General features: G+C 42.0%; 1 protein-coding gene and 1 long non-coding RNA gene across 7 annotated transcripts in view; one reads left to right on the top strand and one right to left on the bottom strand.

Annotated features, from left to right (window-relative positions):
* glra1 (glycine receptor, alpha 1) overlaps positions 1 to 24,483 on the bottom strand; it is a 97,408-nt gene extending 72,925 nt beyond the window's left edge. For 4 of the 6 annotated variants that reach the window (XM_027285358.1, XM_027285364.1, XM_019260951.2 and 1 more), the window contains exons 1-2: positions 24,415 to 24,483; positions 1,691 to 1,815 (exon numbers count right to left, since the gene is read on the bottom strand). In XM_027285358.1, the coding sequence (XP_027141159.1) occupies positions 1,691 to 1,815; positions 24,415 to 24,470 (181 nt within the window). In that variant the 5' untranslated portion in view covers positions 24,471 to 24,483. Of the gene's footprint in view, positions 1 to 1,388; positions 1,401 to 1,690; positions 1,816 to 24,414 lie in introns of all 6 variants that reach the window. The other 2 variants (XM_019260948.2, XM_019260949.2) reach the window with 1 other exon arrangement.
* LOC113747094 (uncharacterized) lies at positions 13,497 to 19,634 on the top strand. The gene is made up of 3 exons (XR_003463334.1): positions 13,497 to 13,617; positions 19,071 to 19,216; positions 19,560 to 19,634. It is a non-coding gene; the product is annotated as an uncharacterized LOC113747094 (long non-coding RNA).
* Positions 24,484 to 26,579: the final 2,096 nt, after the last annotated feature.

Below are 26,579 nucleotides of genomic sequence, written 5' to 3'. Positions count from 1 at the left end.
TAAGCTCCATGGCAGCATTCATCAACATAAGCTGTGGTTCACTGCTGCACATTCTAGCAGTCTGTTTCCCTGTGTGTTCAGTGTACAAAATATTAGGATGCCTATCAATTACACCTGGTAAATCTGCAGCAACAAATGAAGAGGATAAGGTATGCAGACGGCCAATCAGTAACGAGGTACAGTACGTCATCCCTCCAGGTTTTATCAGCTCCAGCGGTCAAGGTTCACAGGGATACTGTCAGGCCTCTGTGACGTCTAACCCTCTGTGTCGGCTGTTGGGTTTCACCAAAATCAGACCAGCAATGTACGAAAGTTTTACATTTAAGGATCATCAACGCTGAATCAAATGTTCCCGAACCAAAGGGTCGCAATTGTAGAGTTAAAATTTGAATGAAGATTTGAATATTTTATCTTAAATGTTGTCTCGCAGATACCACTGCTCTGATTTTAATAAAACTTGGAGGGAAAATCATCCATGTACCTCTCCCTACTGATCCAACCAACGTCCATATCCGGTCTACAACAGCAGAATAAGCTTCGCATTCACAGATCGTGTGGTGGCGATATATACCCGCATGGAAGTTTAAAAGAAATGCAGGTATGTGATAAAATAACTTGTAAAAAAAGGGATTTTGATAGTTGAATAACAGAGACTATACTTTAGGGTGTAGCTGTATGCATAGGAAGGTGGAATATCATAAGGGTACTAATATTTTGTACACTCAGAACACACAAATGACCTGACGAGTTAAACATACGGCAATAGAAATTACTCACATCCATTCTGGAAACTAAGATATGTCAGTGTTTAACATGCAACAAGGCTCAAATGTAACATCTTATGCTAATAATCAGTGATATCAATTCATGTTGGAAAAAAAAAACACAGTGAAACTCAACAGGCCAAATTTATGTCCGTTCCAATTATTTCAAAAATGTATTTATATATTTTTAGACTTGTTGTATAATTCATACACTTATATGAATATGCAGGGTTGCCCCAGTTTTCTAATGTGAACTTATTACTGTCCAGACTGTGAATGTGAAAAAGTTTAATATAGAAACCTCTGACATGTATCTTTATGGGGGCTACCATTCAGGGAGAGGTTACTAAATATTGTGTTATTGTCATCGGCTTTGTGGGAGAGAGGCACATTACCTTGACCACCAATACAAGCACTCAGGATACTGTGTGGATACCAAGGAATGTAGCAAACTAGCAGCATGATAACTAAAGATCCTAAAATGTCTTAATGTTGCTTCACAGTCTGATTGGGGCTGAGTGCAGGGACAGGGGTTGTAAAAAAAAACCAGAAAGGGTCTCTGGATCTAACACCTGAATCAGTCTAACTCTTGTCTTTAGCATGTTGAGCAATGGGCAGAATTACCTTTGTTGTACACTGCAAAGGGCAAATGAAAGAGATCGACAGATTGAGAACAACCAAAAACAGTGAGATGATTAAACACAAAGCAACAGAATTTTAGCAACATCTATATATTTATATTTATAGCAATGTTTCTTCTTCTCAAATGAATACAAACCTTCATCGGTGATAACCTTGGCTAAACCCTTAAAGAGGTATTTAGAGAAGGTCATGAAATGCAGAAACAACACATTACCAGGTCTTTTCAGGATAATGTTTGGCTACATTCCCGTCTTATCCGACTGAGTCTTGGTGGCAGCTCCTACCTTTGAAATTCGGTCGAATTCTGGCGTCGTAACCCGAAACTTTGCCCATGAGTTTGTCCAGGAACTCGGAGGGCGGCATCGGGGAGGCAGCTTTCCTCGCCGCAGCTTCTTTCGACGCTGCCAAGCTGGAAAACAGAAAAAAACAAAAACAAAAAAAAAAAAGGACCAAATTTGGTTAGAGAAAGTTGCAAAAGGGAGAGACGGTGAGTGATGTATGCAACGCTGTGATCGGACTGTAATGAGAAAGAGAACTTTTGACAGGCAGAAAGATGAATGTGAGATTGGATTGTAGTCACAATACATCAACAGTCTTTGTGCGAATTGTTTAGTTTCACATCCAAGAGATTTATCATCCACAACAGCAGCCTGGCAGTGTTACAAGCACCCAAGGGTTAAAGGTCACGGCAGCCTGACAACAGACTGATATAAACTGGACTGAACTTTCTGGAGTTTAAAACAACCTCGATACAGATTAAAGAACTGATGAAATATGCACCTGAAGTCCTGGAAATCACAGATCACTGCTGAGTCATCATCACAGCTTCATTCGACAACACCCATCGCGTCAAATCAATCTCCGTAACTGATAGACTGATCATTGCTCAGCAGTCAACACTGATCCCTTAATGTCCCGCCCATACATCACTTAAAAGGAAACAATGACACTACTTCAGCCGACTTATTGATTAACATAGTGATGAAGAACAAACAGAAGGATGTTCTTGTAATGAGGGAAAAAGGTCAGGGTCTATTGATGGGTGAACGAAACATGTGACTTTGACACCAGAGAGCAAAACATGAACCCTAACCAAACTGTTTGAGTGAGTACAAGTTGTTTATTCTTTAGGAGTAGTACCGTTTTCTATGATCCATGAAGATTCAACATTCAGCTGATCTGAGAAAGAGCTGGTTGGTTTGGATGGTTGAGGACGTTTGCATGTGACTGGCAAGTGTTGAAATCAGGACGTTTACCCAGAAAAGAACAGGACTACACGTTTATGTCTTTAACTCCCATTATCGACTTTATGTTAATGTCTGAAGTAATTCAATATATGTTAATAGCACATTTCCACCTTGATTTGATTTGATATTGAATCATACTGTGAAGGATCATCAAAAGTAGAGGAGGTAGTTGTGCAAAAAGTGCAAGTTTGCACTAGAACAAACTAGTATGGTAATAAAATCAGCAAGTACAAAATGAGGATGCTTTTCAGACGTTAATAATAATTATTTTATGCCGTCTGTACACTAAAACTAAATGGTATGTTGTCATAAAAGATTTAAATGCACTGCAAACCTAGGACTTATTTTGTAGGTATCAAGCTTTAAATGCTAAATTTAAATTCATTCACTCTCTTTATTCCCGGAGCTGTCCACACCAGGCATTCATGAAATGAATTTGCCATTGTTACATCATCATGTAATTTAATTGACTTTAATCTAATTTAATTTAAAAAAGTCAACAATTAAAAGTCAACGTTTACAGTCCGTGCTGTAACGTAGTTATTCAAACTAATGCTCTAATTCACTTAACCAGCTCTGTGTCCTGCTGAGTGCCACATTGATTTTACAATAAGGCCGTGGTATTTGCACAGTTGACTTCTTTACCTTATTAAGCCCATCACGCTCATTAGATGCTCTCTGCATAATGTCAAATCCCCAGTACGGCCTTTAGCCTTCAAATGTACAATGGCCCCAGCGCTAACAGTCAATAACACTCAGACACACAGATGATGGATCGAGCCAAAGTGTCCTGCGTCCCTGAAAGTCTTTGCTAAAGAAACATTTTGAAAAACCAGCTCACACACATACATGAGCATGAATAAGAAGATGGGAGCTCGCTAATTGGCTACATGGTTATCAGACACACATGAAATATACACGACTTATCGGGTACAGTAAATGTCAATGTCAACTCCAAATGCAGCAGGGTTCATTCAATCATCTATCGGTTTACCAAGAACTATTGATCACTGATCATCACCATCACACACAGCTCTTGAACTTGAACAATTCCTGATATTGAAGCGATGGCACAACAACAAAGTTAAAGAAAACAGACAGATACCACGATCATACCAATGCAGTACACGTATCCAAAGCTATGCAGGGTGTCATTCAGGTCAGGGTATCCATTGAAGGTTCTCGTAGAACTGGACTAGTTTAGTTTCTAGATGTTCCACCCTTCATCTTTAGTTCTGACTGATTGGTGCTCCCAGGTATTTACCTCTGTAACACACTGCCATTGCCTACGATAACCTTCAATGCAAAGCAACGCAGCTTGTGCATGCCCATGCATGTGCATGATTACAAAACCAGATCTGCTTCAATTTCCAGCTCATTACAAAGATAAAAGTTCCCACGACTCACTCCAGATTTTCTTCTGTTTTCTATTTCCTGTGTGTTTGAGGCTGTCTTGCCACCTTTAAACACAATAGTATAAGAGCTGTCTCTAAGTCAACAGTTTGACCTGTTGGGTCAGATGTTTTATTTTGGATTTGGAACAGAAATGTCTTGACTTTTTGAAAAAATACCTCAAATCTTCCAAAATTCCTTCATTTTATTCGCTTTCTGAAAATGTCCTTGCTTACAAACATGTCCTGAATTTCTAATCCTGGACTCACTTTACCCAAAAAACTGTCTTGTCTTTCAAAAGATGCCCTTATTTTCAAAAAAAAAAAAAAAAAAAGTCCTGACTTTTTTTTAATTGTCCTGATTTTTCTACAATGTCCTCAGACTCGAGGTCTAAATCTTAACTAGGTCCTCACATTGACAGTAAGCACACACACACTCTCACTGTCATGCTTACTTTCCCTCAAGTTCATCCCGTTGGATTAATATTTTATAAAATATCTCAATATTTAAAGTCATTTGTTTTTGTTTGTAACATTCAGGTTATTTCTGAAAACGATCTTTCGCGGTTTGTTTTTGTTCCGACTCATGCTGACTCACTTCATTCACTGGGATTATCACTTATTGATGCTGCTTTTAGTTCTTGTGCTGCACGCTGTATGAACATTGGAAAGAGACGAGTCTTGGGATTTGAAATGAAACGCTTCGCCGTTTGACTTAGATTGAAAGTGAACCGGCGGTGACTTCATTGCGAGCGAGGACTGAACTGACCCGTGGCCTCGCGGTGGAACTGCATTAGCGGCCACTTGTAGTGCAGTTTGTATTTGATTGCATCGTTTCTCGCCTTCTGCGCCTGGAGAAAGAGCGTGGACAGCAGTGTCATCCGGGCTATAAATAAGCTGCTGTACTGACCCAATTCATTTGACTACAGCTTCACAATGAGCTTTGAAACCAGTGAGACACGGGAGGAACTTTGTCTTTCAGTCTAATCCTAATGATCAGAAATGGAATTAAAATTATATGAAAACTATTGATAAATTATTTGCATTGGATTGAATAAAGCCAGGTTTAAAAATCTTGTTTCACATTTTTACAGATTCATTTTCTCCATAAATCACTAAATTCTGTCACCAGTCATAAAAAAAAAATCAATTTGTCTTTTAGTAAAAAATGTTGATGTAAATCAGGCTATGAATAATATCTGAACAATCCCTTTGTGGGATCAAACCGGGAGGTTTTCTGTATTTGATTTGATGGATTTGTGGCTCGAAGTCTGAGAGTTTTTTATTTTTCTTAAAGATATGCACTGTGAAATTCACTACGGGTGAATAGGGTCAAAATTGAAAGTCATAGATATCGCCATGGATTTTCACTCGTTGATTACTCACAATAAGACAATTTAGTCTAATTAATCTGAATTGTAGGTTTAAGTATGTAAATCAGTCAAAATGAAGTAAATGTGGATTTGGGGTGTTTTCTTTCCACTAGTCTGAAAGACGACACGTTATGCAACAAAATCTCAAAATTTACCAGGGCATAAAAAAAGCTGTATTGAATTTAGCACACAGTGAATAAATAAATGATCCTTATTAAAGGATGGAAATCAGTACAAGGCCAAAACAGCTTATTTTAAATTCAGCCTGCAAAGACGCGTTAGTCATTCACTCTGCTAATAAAAATCCTCTTTGAACATTTGTCATCAAACTGTATAAATATGGATGAAACATTTATTCAAGGTCTCTAATGGGAACCTTTCCTGCCATGCATGTTTTATTTTGGTTCTGGCTGAGCCAAACTCTTACAGTCATGAGAAGTTATGGTTATGAGGAATAATTTATTTTGGTGCTGGAACATTTTCACTTTGCAGTGTACTCAGGCGTCCGGTGAAGCAGCAGCAGCAGCAGCAGCAGTCAGGCCTCAGCCATCAGGACCGCTTCCTCTCAACGTATCAATGATTGAAACACAGACAGAAGTTGAATCAGAGTGGAACAACGTGAACCGGATCCAACTTTTCCCTTTTTCTTTACTCAAGTTTTTACACTGCAAACAGCATCTGACCTTTCTTGACCTTCCATAAATTTGAGAAAGAGTTTGAGGTGGTGAAAGTGCGAATGCTGATGAGTGCGGGGGAGGAGAGCGTGGCTGCATTAATCGCTCATAAATTAAAATGACAGACGATACAGTCGATCGCACTTAAATTTTCACCTTCTAAATGTAAAACCGCTAAGCGTGACTTTCAATATGGTAAAATCAGGACGCGCGGCATGATAAATAGCGCCATTAGCAATTCATAAACACGTAATGCAGTCAGCACTGTCGCTTTATCAGGAAACTGCTGATCGGAATCGCAGTCTGCCGGGAGAAAATGGGAATTATGGAGCGGCTGTGATCGGAAGACAAAAATCAAACGGGACAAATGCCTTGTTAGCTCCCGTCTCATGGTGTGTTTGTGTACACACACACACACACACACAAAAAAATGGTGCAAAAATACACACACATTAATACTCATGTATGCACACACACACACATCGACCTTCCAAGCAGCTCGCCCTCATCAGTGAAAACCATCGGAAAACAAATCATGCAGGGCAGCAAGGAGACAGAGAGAGGAGGGTGAAGGAGGATGACGTGTGTGTGTGTGTGTGTGTGTGTGTGTGTGTGTGTGTGTGAAGAAGAGGAGGAGGAGGAGGAGGAGACCAATAAATGAAGTTTGGCTGCTGTCTCTGACCAACGCTGTTACCAGCCGGGTCACCCTGTCTGTCAGGTCATTGGCCGAGCTGCCTGCAGTGTCACATGACCTCCTCAACACACACACACACACACACACACACACACACACACACACACACACAGCTACTAATGACGGACCCAGCCATGCAGTCTCTGTCTGTCTGCGGCGTTAAACGGTGACAACGTTGATGATGTTATAAACGGTCATAAATCATCAGACTGATAATGAAGTTATAACGATCAGGGTGTCGGTGACGGCGCTGAAAACAAGTTAACCAAACATAAATAACATAAATATCGCCGTCATGCTTCCATGTCTCATGAATGATGATGATGACGTCGAGGTACAGTCACCAAACCTGAAGCGTGAAACGTGATATCAGCCAACGCTGCATGAACACATTCACTAAATGTGAACAACAGATTAAACATGTGTGTGTGTGCGGAACGTGGAAAAGGTCACCACCACGTCGACAGTTTTTCAGCCTCTTTTGGCTCATTGTGTTGGCGCACCGTGCTTCAGTCTCATCAAACTGATTTCTAGCTGCGTCCGTCAAACAGACTCACGGCTCACGAGCTTTCCTGCCCGGTAACGGTCCACACGGAGAGAGAGTGCATCTGTCTACGCCTTGCATTTAATACATTCTACTATAGTACTATAAGAGAGATGAACACACAGTATTCTATAGATATAGAATATGCAGTGAAAGGTGTTTACATTATGACTATGAACATTTTAGCTGAGAACTGCCTGTGTCATGCAAAGAATCAAATATTATTTTAAGTGTGAAAATTATATTGACTTAATATTTTTGTCTCCTGATATTTGAGACTAAATACAGATTAAAAAGTCTTTGAACCATACGTGTTAAATATATCTGACTTGCGTCTATATTGGGTGAAATTACTGTCCGTGTTTTATATTATGAATAAGCAGAAACTTCACAGATTTTACGACTATTTACTATTTTATATATGACTGCACTGTGTGGTAACGCAAAACAACACGAGTCCAGGAACAGCTGATGTTATGAGTGAAAAAAAAAAAACATTCACCAGGTGGTTAGAAAAATATTTTAAACACAAATAATGAGATTTATGTATAGTACCAATAAACTCAATGTGCTTGCACTGCACAGTAGTGTAGTAGTAGCCAGGTTTATGCATTCAGTATTAATAAAGCCAACAGTGAAAATGAATGCAGTCATTGAATTTATTAGTACTGTTACATAAATATTAATACTTGCTGCACATTAAATTTATTTATATTAAAACTATGTCGTTCAAATGGATGGAAGTTTTATAATATTAGAAATCTCTGTATATGGTATACATACAGATTTATAGGTGTATATATCAATGTGTTAGTAGCTCAAAAACATTTTGAACATGCCACAATAACAGCAAAAATCTCACATGCTGTTTAAAACGAGCTGATGTTTTTCTAATTTTATTTGAGTGAATAAACGGCGTCTCACACTGCGTCCACAGCTGACAGATGAGGCCGCGCTGCCTCTGTCTGTCTCGGCTGTAAAAGCACGACGCTGGCGCTGATGATGGTGTAACGATCATTAATCATAACAAGCGTAATTATATTAGAACCGTCGTGACTGATGATGTTGATGATCGGACTGAAACTCATCGATCATCAGATCATCACGCCGCAGTGCTTCAGTGTCACCATGATGGAGGCATGTTCTGTTGATTACTTATTTCTATATCTATTTATTATATATCTTGGGAAGTCATGAAACACGAGCAGAGATCTCATCTTTAGGAAGAGAGGTTTCTTTTTTCTGTAAGTATTTATTCTTTGTTCTGTCTTTATCGAGTACATCCAGGCCTGGCACACAGCACTTCACAGAGAGGACAGATACAGTCTGAGGGACTGAATGACAAATAGTCTTGTAGTGTGAGGGGGTCTGACTCAGTCTGCTGCCTCATGATTCAGTCTGAGCCCACTGGAAAACGGACAAATGTGGAACAAATAATAATTTCTTCACCAGAAAAAACAGCAGCAACAGTCCAGCAGCTTCTAGTGATCCATATTTATGTTTGTTGTTAGTGAGTACGGGTATTTATTAAATAATAAAAAGCGTCAAAGTCCTCGTAAGCCGGAAACATACGCAGACTTTCCCCAAGAAGTCAACGTTGGCGCAACCTTTTTTTACATAACCCTACACCTAACGTCCTGACCCTGTTTCAACCTAAACCACAATCTTTACCAAACCGCCAGGATTTTACAACATCAACCAAACGACGACGGAGGCCCAGCAGACAAATCTTTTTTCTTGGGATGGTGATGGAAAAGTCACGTTGTTCATCCAACCATTGCAAATGAATGTTCCTCACATCAAACCCAAAAAGGTCAGAGTTTGGGGCATGGGTTGGCTGTTATTGAATGATCAACAGTTTTCTTTGGGAGCGCTCATATATGTAGTTCTGGGTCATCGACGTGTTAGATAAACATGTTGATAGAGGCACGCTTCAGGCCAATCATGACTGGGATTTATGGCGGTTTTTAAACATTTGTGGCCTTTCACAGTCTGATATTTTGACCTTTAGTTGCTGACTTCCCATCTGAGATGTGGATAATTTCTCAAATGCCAGCGCACAGAGTCGGCATTCGTCACAGTCAAAGTCTCGTCACAGTCAAGCCAGAGGTGTCCGACATGTCACATTTGAGAAACAGTTTGGAGATGGCGCTCCGCTGAGCTCTAACAATAAAAGATTTAGGACATTTTAAACTTTTAAAATTCACGTGTCAGCACAGACACCATCAGCGCTGTCACTGTCACAACAGTTACAGGTCGCACAAATCAGAGGTGCAAGAAGAATCACAGGACAGATGTTCAAAGAAAATAGAAATTCAGTGACAGAGGAGAGACAACTAACTCTTTCTGAAAGCTTATTGACACGTGTGTCCTCAAATTTGAGATAATTTGATTTGATTATATGAAATTTAAATGCCAAAATAGTTTATTATAATTTCTACCACGACAACTTAAAATACATAAAGTTCTGTCAGTACTCATCACATGTAACTGTTGCAGCAGTTATCTGTTAAAAGCATTTAGCCATTTTCTTTATGAAAGCAGAGTCGACGGTACATTTTGTGTCAGCACACTCGTCGTCCTTGTCGTGGTGACAGAAGGTCACATTTCTGCTGGCCAGCGCTGCACTTTATGTCGTCACTCCTCTAAAATTAAAACCTAATATTGATTTTAGTTTTTTTGGCTCTCACGTGTGATACGACCTGATCTTTGAGACTAAAAACTAAGATTACAAAGACTGAACTCTAGTTTTAGTGACAAAGTCTAAATCTGTTTTTCTTCCATGTATATGTAAAATATTCGACTTCTATATTGGTGGAATTACTGTCAAAGTTTTATATTGTGGGTTATTTTTACTTTTATATATTATTGGACTGTGTGGATACATAAAGCAACACAATCCAGCTGATTGAATCAGTTCTGACAATGAAACTTCAAACTTTCTCTGACTTTAAAATCCACGTTTCTCTGTACGTTCAACAACTCATGCTTGCCAACAGGCATAAACTACATTTTCCATAATTATCATCTCAAACTGAAAGATCTGGTACTGAATTTAAATTACAGTCTGTGTAAAGGTAGAATAAATAAATGTTCTGAGTTCATCAGACCAAAGAAGAAAGTGTTATTAACCACCCAGCCAAATTTGAATGAATTAAAATATCAACAACTTTATGAAATTAGGCGTCAAAATCAGGTAAAAATGAATTCTCAGCTCCAGGACTGTGGGGGCGTGGCTTCAGCATGTGGGGCGTGGCTTCAGCATGTGGGGGCGTGTCCTCTGAAGGCGCTGAAGCCACGCCACACCGTTGTGAAGCGACTGAAACGAGTCAGATGAGTTCAGAAAATGACATGACTAACATTGAAACACTCTGAGCTGAGATGATTTCATCTCTGTCTCTCTGCTCAGGGTGACCTCAGCGTGTCATCGAGCCACCCTTTAAGGACCGCCCACAAAATCCTGAGACTGAAAACTGGTGAAAAACTGTCTGAACCTCTAACTCCACATTTCACTAATATATAATTTTCACGTGTTTTCAGCAACTATTTTCCAACATATTTAATGTGTTTGAAAGAAATCTCTGAATTGACTTTACCTGGACTCAAAATCAAAATTTAGATAACTTGTGTGGAAGTATTTTTTCATCAGTGGAAAACGTGCTGAGTGATTTAATTTCACAATATTATATGAGATCAATAATGGAAAATAAAACTGTACTTCTTGTGCATATTTTATGGTTTTAGTTGTAAATCTCGTCGACAGTGTGACTGAGCCTCAAACACTTTCTCAGTCAGTTTGTTATCTCAGTTTTAGGGACACGCCGTCACACAGAAAGCAGCTCTGAAAACTACAATTGTAACTAAATGACATTTATTAAAATCATGCAGAGCATGATTGTGTTAACTGTGAAAATAACAACAGCGACCACAGAAATCAAATCGAGCACGTTTCCGTGAGTGATTACCCCGTTACGATAATTGTCTGTTTAACTGCTCTCTCTCGTTGAGGTCACACGGGTGACTGATGAGAGCGAGTGAAGTGAAGTCAATTGATGATGACGACGCTTGTCAATAGCTTATCAGAGCCTGACAAACTCAGGTGTCAAGTGGAGAATCGGCGTGGACGACCTGGAGGGACGCGAGCACCTCTACAGCGTCAATAATCCGATAATGGACCTCTGATGGCGTCTCCTAAAACTGCAGAGCTCACACGCTCCGAGTCGAGGCTGATCAATGCGACGACATCAGGTTTTTTTTTTTTAGGCCCATCACACTTCATCCAATTCTTTTCTCTGCGACAGCAAATTAGGTGGATCAGAGATTATCTCGGCACCAATAATTCCTGCAGCGACGTGACGAATCTGAGCCTAATCCTCTTTACAGCGACGACAAGTGGGAGTGTGATAGGATCAAAACAATACAAAACAAATGTGTCTTGTTCGGCACGGCGCTCTCTCCGTTGAGACGACACAATAAAAGCACGAGACCCGTGTGAATGGCCTCTTAAATTAGCATTGAACAAACACACTGCTGGGCTGATGACGGTGCAATCAGATTAGTCACAGACTGGGATTACACCAGTGTGTCCTCGACACAAAGATAATTTCCCCCGGACAACACTTTGAGCTGAATTACACTGACACTGTGAAATTCAGAAAGAAAGGAGCGGATTTCTATCTGTAGCCTTTAACTGTTCGACGACCCCGGGGACTTGCTCTTGAACCCTATTTTTGACCCTTGACCTTGTCTTCACACTTCCCATCGAGTACAGTACAGTGAGCCGACACATCACAGCTTCATTATATCAGGCGTTCTGAGCTTTCTTCACATTAACTGACTAGAACTACGTGACAAACAGAAAAGCGGAGGTTGGTGAATCGAATCAAGAATGTTGCTTCCTTCGTCTCGACCGACGGACTTCAGTTGCTCTGAGCGGCTCCACACAGTATCTACAATCCCTGAATAAACAAAGGTTAAATGAAATCAATGGACGGTCCGCAGGGGAGGGAATGAGCAGTGTATCAGCTTACATCTGGACTCTGTCCGGCTGAAACCCTCAGCGGGCCGAGCTCACAGGACCCACACAAGTGTCAGTCTTCTACCGAGGGAACTGCAGTTAAAGCCGCCTGAATCCGGCGGGGGTTTTGTTCCCTGATTCGTCTCAGTTTGTGTTTAGAGGGACTCCTGTGAGTGTGGTCAGACCAGAACTATCAAGGCAAATGTTCCTGACACTGTGACAGGAATTTAAAGTGGGGAGCAGTTGGAAGTCATGTGACTTTTGGTTCTAAACCCGGGCCTGGTTGTACCAAATATCTACCTACTGTACACCTGTAACTTAAATATGATACACAGGTTCACTAATGCAGCCAACATAACTTACTTTCAGTCTGACACAGGACATGAACAGCTGTGAGTTTGTTTGACCTCCTCACACGTTCTACTACGTCACCTGGCAGCGACATCTGATGATCTGGGAGTGAGTTGTGGTCGTGTGTGAGTCAGCTTGACACCTTTTTACCAGGTTAGATGTTTTTCAGTAATAACCGCCTCTGATTTCTAAATATTCATGAGCTAAAGATCTGCCAGGTGTCTGATCCATTTGCATGAATGCTTGGCTTATAGATCAGATTTTTTTAAACCCGCTTTTAATATTATTGCAAACAGTTCACATCATAAATGTGGCTGGCTCAGTTTCCATGAATAAACCAGTTAACAGAATATTCTCCCTCCTACTCTGACTGACTGCAGATCAGTTCTCACACAGGAGAAAGAAACAGAGCTCCTGCAGTGAGTAATAATATCTGTGCAAAAGACAGCGACTGCAAACAACTACAGGACTGCATGGAGCATAATAAAGCCCAGGCGGTGGAAACAGACGTCTGCACCGTCCTCTGTTTGGTTTTTCACTTGATTTCTCACCTAAAGGGACAATGTCTCCAGCTGTGGCTACCCAGGAGACGTCTCTTCCAATAAAATCTTCATAATGCTGAGTCTGTGGCTCGTGGAGGTTCAGACAGAGTGTGACAGCTTCAACGCTCTGGCAGCTACCATCAACAAAGGAACAGTAGCTGGAGCGAACCTATACACCTGCAGGGAACGCACAGGTGTGTCTAATAACATCATCACCTTGTGATTTTAGGAGGAGCAACGCTTTGTGGCACCAAGTTCGCTCCTCTCCTGATATTTATATTTATGCAGCTCTGTGAATTAATTTATTTAGAGCACGGTTGACTTGTTTCTGTCACGTTTGAATGAAATGCTGAAGAAGATGTGAAGATACACAGGCAGGTAAGCAGGACGCTGCAGGCTGAATAATAACCTTCTGAATTAGGTTAATAAATCCCTTCATGCACATGTATGAGCTGCTGTACACTGCGAGGGTTTGGGGTTTGAATCCCACCCGCTGTGTTAAAAACGCAGTCATGGTGCTGCTGAAGCTCTCTGGAGTCACCAACTACAATAAGTTTGATATTAAAGTTTCCAAAATTGAAAAAGCTTTGAAATGCAACTTGAAGTCTATATTTAAATTTCCAAACAGCAGAAATGTTTCAGTCCCAGCGGGCAGCAGCTCGCGCGGAGATGATTCCTCAGCATGTTTCATATTTGAACCAAATTAAAACATTTGACAACATCTGCAAACAAGTAAAGACATAAAGTGCCTGGAAATAATTTCATTAGTCACTATTGTGATTCTGAATTCTCGTTTTTTTATTTGACGTCATATTTCAGTTCTTCTTTATAGGTTTGATTATTTTAAATGTGTCTAATAACATTATCACCTTGTGATTTTAGAGGCCAGAATCATAAAGCTTTGCCCTCTTAAGAACGCTTTCTCTCCTGATATTCATATTTATCCAACTCTGTGAATTAAGGGTTTATTTAGACCAAAGCAGACCGCTGAAACAGTGACGGTTACTTGTTGAATGGTAAATGAAGTCTGGTGGCACGGACGTTACATAAAAATGATCTTCCTCTCTCACGTAAACGTTGGTCTCTTTAGAGAATGTTGCAGAATGTTTTCAGACTCTTCCTGAGTCAGTCAGCGGCGCTTTGACGGATTCAGCTTCAGTCAGCGGCTGCAGCACTCTCACTCAATGCTGGACCAATTTTAAAAATTGCCATTCCCATTAGTCACAAAAAAAACAAAACAATAGGACCCAGGTTGGAAAACCTTAGTTACTCTTAAAGTCTCAACAGTGCTTTTGAACTCAGGTGGTATTCAGAGTGCTTTCATTGCTCTCCAGTATGTAGACACACACGCTGTAATAGACTGGAATGGGGCCACAGTGGATTGAAGTGTTTCACCATCGACCGACGTAAACGGCACACAAACACCGACGTGGTGCAAAGCCATCCAAGGCCTTTCCATCTGCTTTGGTTGATAATCTTCCCCCTGAGCTTCCTGTTCTCTGGGTTTCTATGATCAAAGTTCAGATTTGCTTTAATTATTTCAAATCAATGCTGGCCGTGGCTACTTCGGAGACCCGTGTCCAATGCTGAGGCAGCAGAGGAGAAGAAAAAAACAGCTGAGTGTGCCGGTGTCTAATATGCACACAGCGAGGAAGAAGAGGAAAAGCGAGGCTGAGGCCGAGGTGTGGGCTAATGCAAGGCTCCGATCATTAGCCCTAAGTGTTCCTCATTATGTTCCTAAAGCCTCTGAAGACCTGAATCCCTAATTGATCTCATCCTGGCATTTAGTAACACTCAGAAAAGCAAAGGGCCGCTCGGCCCGGCCAACACTCGCTCATCACTTCAAATGAAGGCCTGATACTCGGATGGCTGAGCTGCGTCACACACTCCACTGCTCCAGCAACACCAGGAAAAAAAAAAAATTCACATTTCCACATTCGCAGGGCAAAAAGTCAAAGTCCCTGAGGATGTTGTTTTTTAAAGGCGTTGTGGTCCATTCCACTGAACTGTTTGCAGAGCAGATTATCAGGTAAACACTCACTTGGGCTTTAATGTTTGCGGTTGCTGCAGAGGTTGGTGTTGGCCTGTGTTTCTGCTCCTGCAGGCTGCGCTGCCAACGTTTCCAACACGCTGCAAACTCAGTTGTTTTTCTGTTTCCAAATCTGCTTCCTCACCCAGAATGTGCTGGAAAAACGTCCACATAGAGTCGGCTCGCTCGCGTGAATCACACGGCGACTTTTTCCTGATATTTATCATGAAAATCAATGAAGGAATTTAATTAAAATGTGCCAGGCTGCACTGGGCCAGTATTAACTCGTATTTCTTCTCACTGCATACAGCTCTCTATGAAATACTAGAGCGCGTTCATAATCCAGCGTTTCTCTGGACGGTTGTACTCTTTGAACATTTATCCGAACTCCATTCACAGAGAAAGGGGCAGACGTGTTGATGGATGCAGTATTAGTTCTTCCTGGGACTGAACCTGAGACCTTCCAGTAACTTAAATCAGATCAGTCTGAGTCCTGCTGTCATCTCCAAAGGTTAAACTATCTTTCTTCTGTTTTGTTCTGTTGAAACAGTCTCAGCGTTTAGCTGAATCTCTGAGGCACGCCGTGAACTTTGTGAGACGTCACTGAAACTTTGATAAAAAAGGTTCATAAATGAAGATACACAGGCAGGTAAGCAGGACGATGCAGGCTGAATAATAACCTTCTGAATTAGGTTAATAAATCCCTTCATGCACATGTATGAGCTGCTGTACACTGCGAGGGTTTGGGGTTTGAATCCCACCCGCTGTGTTAAAAACATCATGGTGCTGCTGAAGCTCTCTGGAGTCACCAACTACAATAAGTTTGATATTAAAGTTTCTAAAATTGAAAAAGCTTTGAAATGCAACTTGAAGTCTATATTTAAATTTCCAAACAGCAGAAATGTTTCAGTCCCAGCGGGCAGCAGCTCGCGCGGAGATGATTCCTCAGCATGTTTCATATTTTAACCAAATGAAAACATTTGATAACATCTGCAAACAAGTAAAGACATAAAGTGCCTGGAAATAATTTCATTAGTCACTATTGTGATTCTGAATTCTCGTTATATTTCAGTTCTTCTTTATAGGTTTGATTATTTTAAATTTGTAAACAATATTTCACAGAAGATTATCAATCGAGGAAATACTGTAAATGTATAAATGCCAATGTCAGTATAAACATGTTTTTTTAGTTTTTCTGAATCGATTATTGAAGGCGAAAATAAATACAAAACGAGAGGAGAAATTAGAACTATAAGAGTGGTTTAAATTATAATTAGGATTAAAAGGGAAATTATCTAACACATTACATTGTAGAATTTAAAGAACTTGGCTGATTAAAACTGAAATTCTTTCATCCTCGATGTGAATAACGACATGCTTGTTCTGGACACGTCATACTGAAAAACAACAGTGATCGTTAATCTGCAGAGCCGGTTCTGACTCTTCGTTGCATCTTGTATGAAACGTTTGTAAATCTCTGACAGTACGACAGCGACAGCATCATTTTTTATGTATTCATAAAGTCCTTAATGGGAACTTGCCGTCATATATCAGCTCCTTATTACAATGACAGACAAATGCTCAAAGTCCAACATGCACAGACTGAACTTTAAGTTTTTGTTCTGCTCACACTCATTAAAACTGGCACCTGTACGTTAATTAATCAAAGCATGATTCCACTCTTGAATGAACTGTTGTTGTCTGCTGGTTTGTTTTCTTGTTAATTATTTTTCGTGTGTATTTATTCTTGACGTTGCGTTACTGAGGATGGATGAATTCGAACACCGTGGAAACTTTTCCTCTTCCTAAACAGCTTCGGTGTCTGTCCGTCCTCGGAGCCAGCTCCACTTTAATCACAGAAATGCACCGTGGCTCCAAACATTTCCAGGAACTCACCTTCACTGCGACTGAGTTACAGCGCTGAGAGAGGCATTGATAATATAGTCTGTTATTTATGGTGCAAATCTGTCTCTGTCTGCTAATCAATAATGTATTATCATACATCAAGTTTTGGAAATGAACCTGCCCAGAAGTTAATTATTGTAGAGATGGTAGCAAACTCCAGCAGAGCAGTCGATTGTTTTTCATTAGAGGACTTGGAGAAATTGATTACGGAAAAAAATATATATGTTATGATTTGTTATGATGGGAGATGTGAGTGATAAATATCTGCCAGGTACCTGCAGAACAAATGAAACAGCTTGAGGGCAGCTTCATAAATAACGCCGGCGCTTTAATTTGGCTGAACCGGGAGTGTATGCTTCCTGACACTGATGATTTCTGAGAGGGGCAGCTGGCGGCGCTGCGAGCTCAACTCGTCTTTCTGTAGTGTCCTTGAGCAACGCCATAAATCCTGGACGGCTTCAGAGGTTCACTGATCTCTGAACTCTGAACTCTGAGCCCGGGCTGTTATCGTTTAATACAGGAGGATCAGAGGAGGATTACTGATGTTTGAATTAATAGAAACAATTTAAATCAACTCAAGATTTTCTGTTCACAAAGTAAAACCCTCAGATCTGTTTATAATCCTGTTATCGTCAATCTGTGATTCTTAATAAACCCTCAACGTTATTATCTAATCAAACATTAGAAAGAACTGTTGAACTTGTTGAACACATTGGCTACAACTTATTATTTTTTTCTATTTCTTCTATACAGATTAGATGTTTTTGATTTTATCATTTTTATATTTAATTCAGTTTATTTATTTTGTGCCAAATCATAACAGAAGTTATGTCTTTCCATACTGAGCAGGTCTAATCTGTGCTCTGCATAATAATATCTAAAGAGACCAAACAATTCCCACCATGAGCAAGCAGAAAATTAAGAGACACAACCGACTGAAAAGTAAAAATGCAAAACTTTAAGAAAAACATGTGTCATGTCAAAGATTTGCATGTCAGCCTTCTTGTTAATTAATAACCTGAATATTTTCTTTAAGGTCAAAAACAGATTTCGAGGCTCTGTCGAACTGTTTTTACTCACAGGGCATCATAAAATCTATTTCTATATAAAACAGCTGTGAGGTATTATATCACTCTCCAAACAAACTCCCTGCAGGATTTAGATTGTGATATCTGTTCCCGATGTTCTGCTGATATTTGAGCTTCCAGTTATTTTTATTTAACTTTATAATCTATATTTTCAGTTTGCTTCTAACATTTCATTATTTCGTGAGTTTCCCAGAATGCTGTTTATCAACTCGACCTGGGCCGCGTTGCATTCTGGTGACTGTAGTGAAGTATTTTCAACAAAGCATATCATGGTGACGTAAACACACTGAGTTATTCTGCAGATATTGTTTGTATTATTTGTATTTTTCTGTTTTCAGTAGCTCGTATTCATCAGAGCTGTTCTTTAGTCAGAGTTTTTTCTTTTGTAAGGCCAAACTCAAGTCTTCATTAGCGAGTGAGTCAAATATAAATCTTTGTTTCTGACATCGCTGAGTCATCTGAGACTGTCACCTTAACGTGAATTCACATGGAATGTTTTTAGTCTTACTGTAAGTTAACACAGTTTTCTCTGGTCTCGTCTGAAAATCCTGGATTACGCCTGACATTGATGTGCAATCATTCATAATCAACTTTTTAATTGTTTTTTTTTAATCTTTCTATCTGTCGTGTTTTCTCAGAGGTAAATGTATCACAGTCAGTCAGGGCTGACTCCAGTCTGCAGTGTGGACTGTGCAGCTTTGGTATCCACAATAACTCCGACATGAAGAGCAGTGACAGAGCTCCTGTATTCCCCGGTGAGAACGGCACCACAGAAGAAAATCTTTTTTTTTTCTTATGTTGAGCTTCAGGTTCGACCTCGCACTTCACAAAAACAACCCGAACAGAGACTCAAGGTCCAAACCTGCGACGACGTGCCTCTAAATCCTGATGACAGGCAACACAGAGTCACAACACTGATACAGCTAATGAACGCCCAAGTGAAATATCACTCAAGGTAACATGACGTTCCATTAAGTCATTCTGTTACAGCCTGACCGTCTAACCTTTTATTTAATGAACACACTGCCCAGACATTCAGGCTTTTCTAAGTCGCTCTGTTCTCAGTCGGTTGCTGCCGGTTCAGAATGTGGACTTTTATTTAATATCAAGACTCGACAGCGTCTGACATCCGCAGCTTCTTTACGTAAAATCATTTAACAAAGCAGACGACTGACCTTCTCTAAATCGCCAAATTTCAACATCAATTTATTTCACGAACAGGTAGAGTCGGATTTAATTTACCCTGTGATGTGAGGAAAGGTGTGTGTGTGTGTGTGTGTGTGTGTGTGTGTGTGTAGAGATGCCCACATGCAGCTGTGTTTTTCAAGGCCAGCCCAAGGTTACTTCCCAGCAGCAGCAGCAGCAGCAGACAGGTAAATGGCTGCAAGAAAACCTGAATATTCACCTCGCTAATAAAAAATTATAGATTGCATTATCCTTATAGATCCTGCATACATTTTCTCCCTGACTGGCTACTTCATGGTGTTGCATGTCTGTGAAAGTGGCGTCCATTTTTCAGCCCCAGAGGTGAAAATGTTTGGATTACGTGTTTATATGGACTGCACGCCGTTTCCACTTGAAGGAATCGAGACTTTTATTGAATATAGAAATCTATAGAGGAAAAGGTCACCCTGTGCACGCTGCAATCGGGCGAAGATGAATAGTTTGCATACTGAGGGGCTGTTGCACGCCTGTGTGCATAGTAACGATCTGTGCAAGCACCCGGAAACGAGAGAGGCGATCAATCTGTGTTATCACACGGAGGCGGATGTGAAATGAGCAAAGCGCCTGATCAAGAAAGAGGAAAATAACGTTTGTTTGTGTCTCCGGAGAAGCTGAGAAAGCCGGAGATGTTTTATTTGTCGCAGTGGAACTGCGGCAAATAAAGCTGTAAAAACACAGAGCGACGCCGCAAATCACCTCCGACGCCGGCCGGCTTTTTTTTCCCTTAATAAACAAGGCGTGAACAGAAAAGCCTGCACAACTGCGGCATAATAAAGTCAGCACGTAACTGTATCTAAATCAGTGAATACAGATTTCCCTCGAGAGGAGTTTGTGGCAAACTGTACATGTGCTCCAGTTTTAGCAGGACACCTCTTTTCCTGAAACTCGAACGCGTTCAGTGCAAATAACACAAAGTCGAAGCCTCAGATGTTTGTGCACGTGAATGAACATCTACAGATATGCACACACACACACACACTGCAGATGAAAACCTTTCTGTACTAACCGCAAAAATTCTGCTGTTCCAACAACCTCCCGCCCGCCTGCTAGGAAAGCAATACAGAGATGCCAATGGCCGTTCGAAGGCCTGTCAATCATTCCGACTGACTGATTGGTATTCCCTGATGGTCGCTGTTTGTGCGTTGGCATTCTCTAAACGGAACGCTGACCGCCTTGATTAATCATCGCCGGGCCTCGGCGGTCGATGAGAGTGGGCGCCGTGCTGGAGGCCCGAGGAACATGTCGTGTTCACCTCGTGCACTTCAAGTCTGTTCCTCTGCTGCAGCTCAGAGAGAAACCATAAGTCAGCCACAGCGGAGGTTCTGAGCTCACCACCACTGTCTGCTGCTGCGACCTCCGGGTGGAGTTACACATCTATCAAAGGAAAAGCATGGTAGCAAAAAATAGCCCACATGCTAATGGACCAACCTGTTCCGAGGAAAGATTACTTTGCTAAAATCTGCTGCGGTGACAAATGTGTTCGCATTAAAACCCTTCAGGGAGCAGCAGGAAGTGGTCGCTTTGAATTAGCAGCAATTTAACACATCGGATGAATCTGCATCCTGATTACCGATTCATTATTTTTTCCAGCTCCAACTAAAAGCTCAAGACAGACAGTGAATGTCTTTACTTCACCTTCACACTGCACTGAATAAATAAACGATTGTCATTATTCTTCTTTCAAATTTACAAGATTTAATAAAAGAAAGTTGCTGATGTCTGATGGTGACAGCTCATTTCTAAAAGATTTCTAAAACACTTTTTTTTGGGGGGGTGAGAGGAAGGGAATAACTTCACTGCTTTTGAATCCAACATAATGGATGTTTCTCTACATCACATTCGGAGTCTGTGGTGCTCTTTCCCCATCAACTCGTCCAGTGATGTGACAGCAGAATAAAAGAGTTTCTTAGTCGACCATAGAGGTCAACAGTTTGAAATATGGTTCTTCGTTTTGTTCCAAAAAGTTTGTAAGTAGAAGTTGAGATGTGCTGGCGACCCTTCTTGGAAGAATTCGAGTTTCCTGCAGGTCTAATCTCGATTCTCGGCTCTCCTCTCCTGATACTTTGGTGATGAACAGTAGCAGGGACGATAGAGAGAGAGAGAGGGGAGCGATATGTGCGAGCATTAAATGTGTATTCATCAGGTCTGGCCCTGGCCATTGACAGGCTAATCAATGTTTAGTAATAAGGCTGAATGTGGAATGAGGTGTGGGGGGTCTGGGTCGGAACGGAGGGGAAAGAGATATCAATTAAGCAGGGAGCTGCAGAGTCCAGGCCTGAGGAGCTGAGACGGCAATATCCCGACTCTGGTTCATTAACTAAACAGTGTGTGCTGAATGCAAAAACTCCCTCCACCACCCCCACCTCTCCAGCACCACCACCCCTATCCCAACTGTAAACGGCTGCCTCATTCAATGGAAGTGAGGGAGTCTCTGCAGCAGGTAGAAAAACGCCTTTGATAGTTCACATAATGAAATACCTCCGAGGCTGAGCAGGGAAATAATATCCCACACGTGACGCAATAAAGTGAAACGTGCAAAGGCGCCTGCAGGTTCGGAATGCAAAGCAGCGCCCGAACGCATTAGCAAAAAATTAGATTGTGACATATTTGAATGGAAAAGGCGTTCAGTGTGAACTGGGAGACAGCAGGTGAGCGAACAGGCTCAGGCACAGTTTGTTTGCAATGTGGAAAAGAAGCAAATCTGGAGGATTTGTCTAAAAAATGGAAAGTTTATGGTTCTTTTTCTGATTTTAGGCTTTTTTTATTTCTTCACAACACGACTTTATCTTCTGTATTTATTCATTTGCATATGGAAGTGTCGAAATCTCAAGACAACTTAAAGACTCGTCTCAGTCTCAGAGACAAAGCGGACTCTGGATTTTAGTTTGAGACCAGTCAAGACTACAAACTTCAGGGATATCACTAAATTGCCTGACTTGTTTTTTAAGTGTGTGGGAAGGAGAGATCAGCTAAATCTAAAGTCTGAAAGAACACAGAGGTTAGAGAATACTGCGAGGTGACGCTTCATGAGATGACTCAATGTAGGAACCTTCACCCAAAGAGTCTTTGTGAATATTAAGTACCCAAGTATGCTACATACTGTCTAGTCTTGGTCTTGACTGGGGCTCAACCCCTCAAAGTGGTCTTGGTTTAGGATTTGGTCTAAAGTACATTAAAGCATCACTCGGCTAAAAGTCATTTATTTATTACTGAACTTTCATAAAGTTTGACGACTCGACTGATCAAAAGTGCAGCAGGCGCCTCGACATAGTGACTTTCACAGCGAATCCTACAGTTCCCATAATGCACCTCAATTAAAATCCCACCTCCCTGCCAAACATGTGCATCTATCAAACTCAAAAAAAAGTCAAAGAGCTGAGAAAAATCCAGACTGACCCGTCAGGATGAATTTAAACAGCAGGCTGAATCCTGTGATGAGTAACCGACATTTAACGATTAAAATGAGCCATTAAATAAATATTAAATACCTTTAATACTCACATCTATATCTGATATTCAGCACGCAGCTTACAGCTTCCATCGCTCTGTCTCAATCATCGTGCACAAACAGAAGTTAGCATGAAGATTCTGACTTTATAAAATGAATCAACCCCAAACCTGCTGATCCCAGGACAGCCATTTAAACCTGCAAAGGGCAGTGACACCTAACGCTTTCTCACTCTTTATTAAATGCTTTCACCTTGTCGACGATGCATCAGACGTCCCCTCAGTGGCCTGAAGCCAAAAACCTCCTGAATCAAAACTATCCACCGCTCAGTCCAGACGCCGTCTGTCCTTTGATGAAGTCGTGTTTGATCATTCTGTTCAGGCTTACTAAGAAGAACCCATCAGCCCCTTTTGGTCACAGCGGATGTTGACACAATCGACAATGTTCACCATCGAGGAATCTGCTTAACACAAGTTCATTCAAAAGCAACCGACTGACGGTCACGTCCTGCTCGTTTGTCACCAACGAAACAACGACTGCGACTTCAGGTTTCAGCCTCTGTCTGACATTAACACGAGGATTTGGCTGCTAGACACCAGAGCATGTAGGAGAGGGCCGTGATGAATAGGCAACTTTGGAGGCAGGAAGTGGGGGGGGGAGTAAAATGTTGCTTCCAGCGGGGAGGAATGACCTCAAAATCTACGTGGGTACACCAGGGAGGGGACGGAAAGGGAACAATGTGCTGGAGCTGCTGGCAAAAGAAAGAACTACCTCGAGTGTGACACACACTAAATAAAACAGTGAAGCTGTTTTCTTTCTCGCTGGTGTTTCTTGGGGGAGGCAGCTTGATGTACAACCAGTGCAGCAGCAGCAGCAGCAGCAGCAGAATGAATTGTTGTTAATCAATTAATGGATTGCTTGTAATGAAAGAAGAAACCTTCAAACAGCTGATTGTCTTCCTGAGGAATTAAACAAATGAGATGCGGGAAAGAAAAGTGAAGCAGACGCTGAGGAATCTGTCACAGTTTCACAGTTTTGGGATGAAAAACAACAACATCAGCACATGTCCACGTCTTACTGCCAACAGCTTCCACAGCCATAGATCATCCGAGCATCACATGTTTCAGAGTTTCTCTGTCCTCATGCCTGTTGACAGTCTGGAGAAAGAAAGCTCCTCATAAACGCACAGCGCCCACTAGTGGTCGCTGTCATCTCCCCCCAACAACACATGCAATCTAATCCTGCCTGGATTCAATGCGACTTAAATCCACTCACTAGTAACGTGCACATGAGCATCAACACACACACACACACACACGCACAGGTAACTTTCACCTGGATTCATTCTTTTTTCGAGACTTTTTTTTTTCATGCACGTCCCAAATGTCTTTAAAAGCAATACAAATGCTCATTCAAACGTCATCAAAGCCAAATTACGCACACACACACACTCGTGAAGTCCATTTCATGCCTCTGCTTACCTGATAAACACTACCGTTTCCCACAAATAGATCCCCAGCGCGTTTAGTCGGCACATTTTTGCCAGTCTCATTTTTGTTTGGTAGGGAAGTGTGAGAGGGGGGGTGGGGGTGAGGGGGTGTAAGGGGGTGAGGAGGAGGAGAAGGAGGAGAGGGTGTGAAGGTGTTGCTGAAAAAAAAAGGGGAAGGAGGGGAGGAGGAGAGAAGGAAGGAAGGGGGGGTCACACTTTTGAGAGGATGAATTCCCCTCCAGAAAAAAAAAGAGAAAAGAAAAAGAAAAATCCTTTCAGTGGTGGAAAAGGAGGAGGAAAAGGAGGAGAGGAGGGGAGGAGGGGGGTGTATGGGGATGGTTTGTGACCTCCAAGGTGAGTCAAAATGTTTTTTTGTTGTTGTTGTTGTTGTTTTTTGTGCGTGTTTCAGATCCCGGAGTCTCCGGTGTTGAGCCGCGGGATGCTCATGACCTCACCGGCCGTGAAATCATCATCATCATGCTTGTGTCCTGCTCTCACGCCTCCCGGTGCCGCCGCCGCCGCCACCCGTGGAGGAGACAAGACCAAAAAAAAAAAAACACACAAAAAAAATCCACCAAAATCCAGCCCGAGGTTCGTGTTCAGGACCACGGACAGAGGCACGCACAGAGGCACGCGCAGACACCGGCGGGGCTTGCGGGGAGGAAGCGCGCGTCCAGGTTTTGGCACGAAGGGGGGCAGAGAGGAGGAGGAGGAGAGAGAGAGAAAGAGAGAGGTAGATAGATAGAGAGGGGGTAGAAGGGGGGTGAGGGGGGTCTCCAGAGGAAGGTTAGCCGCTCGCGGGCTGCTGTTAATTGACACAATTACACCCAATTATTCTTCAGTCCGGTCTGAGATCCACAGCGGTTAAAGGGGAAATAAGACATATTCCTTCAGAGTCACGGGGCTGGGTTTTTCTTTTTTTGGGGGGGTCGCGTTGTCTCACTCTCTCTGGAGGTCTGGCAAACTGTGCATGTGTTATATATCCCCTAGATTCCACTCACGGAACCGGACCCACGCAGAGGAATGCTGTCTCACATGCACCCCAGAGGCAGCCGGAGCGGCGCTCTGGATCCGTGCGTATCGGCTGTTGCGGGAGTCCCGGCGCTGCTGCCGCTGCTGCTGCTGCTGCTGCTGAGAGAAGGAGGTCTGCAGGTAGAACAAGTCTGCCTCCTTTTCTTCTTCTCCCTCTCCTTCTTCTTCACCTCCTCCTGCTGCTGCTGCTGCTGCTGTCTCTCCCTCTTCCTCTCGTACTTCTCTCCCAGGGGCGAGTAGTAGTAGTAGTTGTACTTGGCGCTGAAGCAGCACGGCTCAGCTACTCCCATTGTCTGGTGGTGGTCAAGTTGGAGACGCACCGGCGGCCGCTGCTGCGCTCCGCATCCGCTCCCATCCGGGCACCGTTTCCGTTAGACAGACAAAAAAAACACAAAAAAAACAGAACCGAATCCCCAGAGGAGAAGTGACAGGGTTAGAATAACGTAGACAGCTGATGTGGACCCTCTTCCATGGCACGCAGAGCGGCAGTGACAGTGGCTCCTGCCCGGCGCACACACACACACACGCGGAGGAACAGTGCAGGCAGCTCGGTGCGCTCCGACACTGGATTTTCTTGCTGCAGTCATTTAGCAAACTCCACAAAACGCACCTCGCAGTGGACAGACACGCCCACAGGACGCTGCCATTGGCCAGCCCGGTCCTGGAGCACGTCACCGATTGGCCGGTGGAGGTGTCAGTAGCAGGACGTGACCGCTGCCCCTCACTCAGAGCCCCCCGAGGAGGAAAAAAGAAACACTGGAATAAGAAGTTATTGAAGAGTTTAGATCTTACACTGGTATCATAATCACCAAGCTTCACATCTGAAAACACAATGAAGAGAAATAAAACCAATAAAACAAGATAAAAAATAAGAAAAATAAGTGAAAGTCTCAGCGTCATATAAACCGGTGGTGGGATGTGCATAGAAAATCTGTTTTTATGTTGTATGATGATGGTGTATGATCTATTTATGTATTTATTTCCTTGGAGGGACAATAAATATATTATAAGTGAAAATCAGGAAACCAGAAGTTGGTTACGCTTTATTTGGACAGTCCACCTACAGTTTAGTTTAAAGATTCTGTTGAAATATTACAAATACTCATATAAACCAGCTGCAGGCAA

Source organism: Larimichthys crocea, chromosome I, assembly GCF_000972845.2.
Source record: "Larimichthys crocea isolate SSNF chromosome I, L_crocea_2.0, whole genome shotgun sequence".
In the NCBI taxonomy this organism is placed as follows: Eukaryota; Metazoa; Chordata; class Actinopteri; family Sciaenidae; genus Larimichthys; species Larimichthys crocea.
This window is presented reverse-complemented; position numbering and strand designations above follow the sequence as displayed.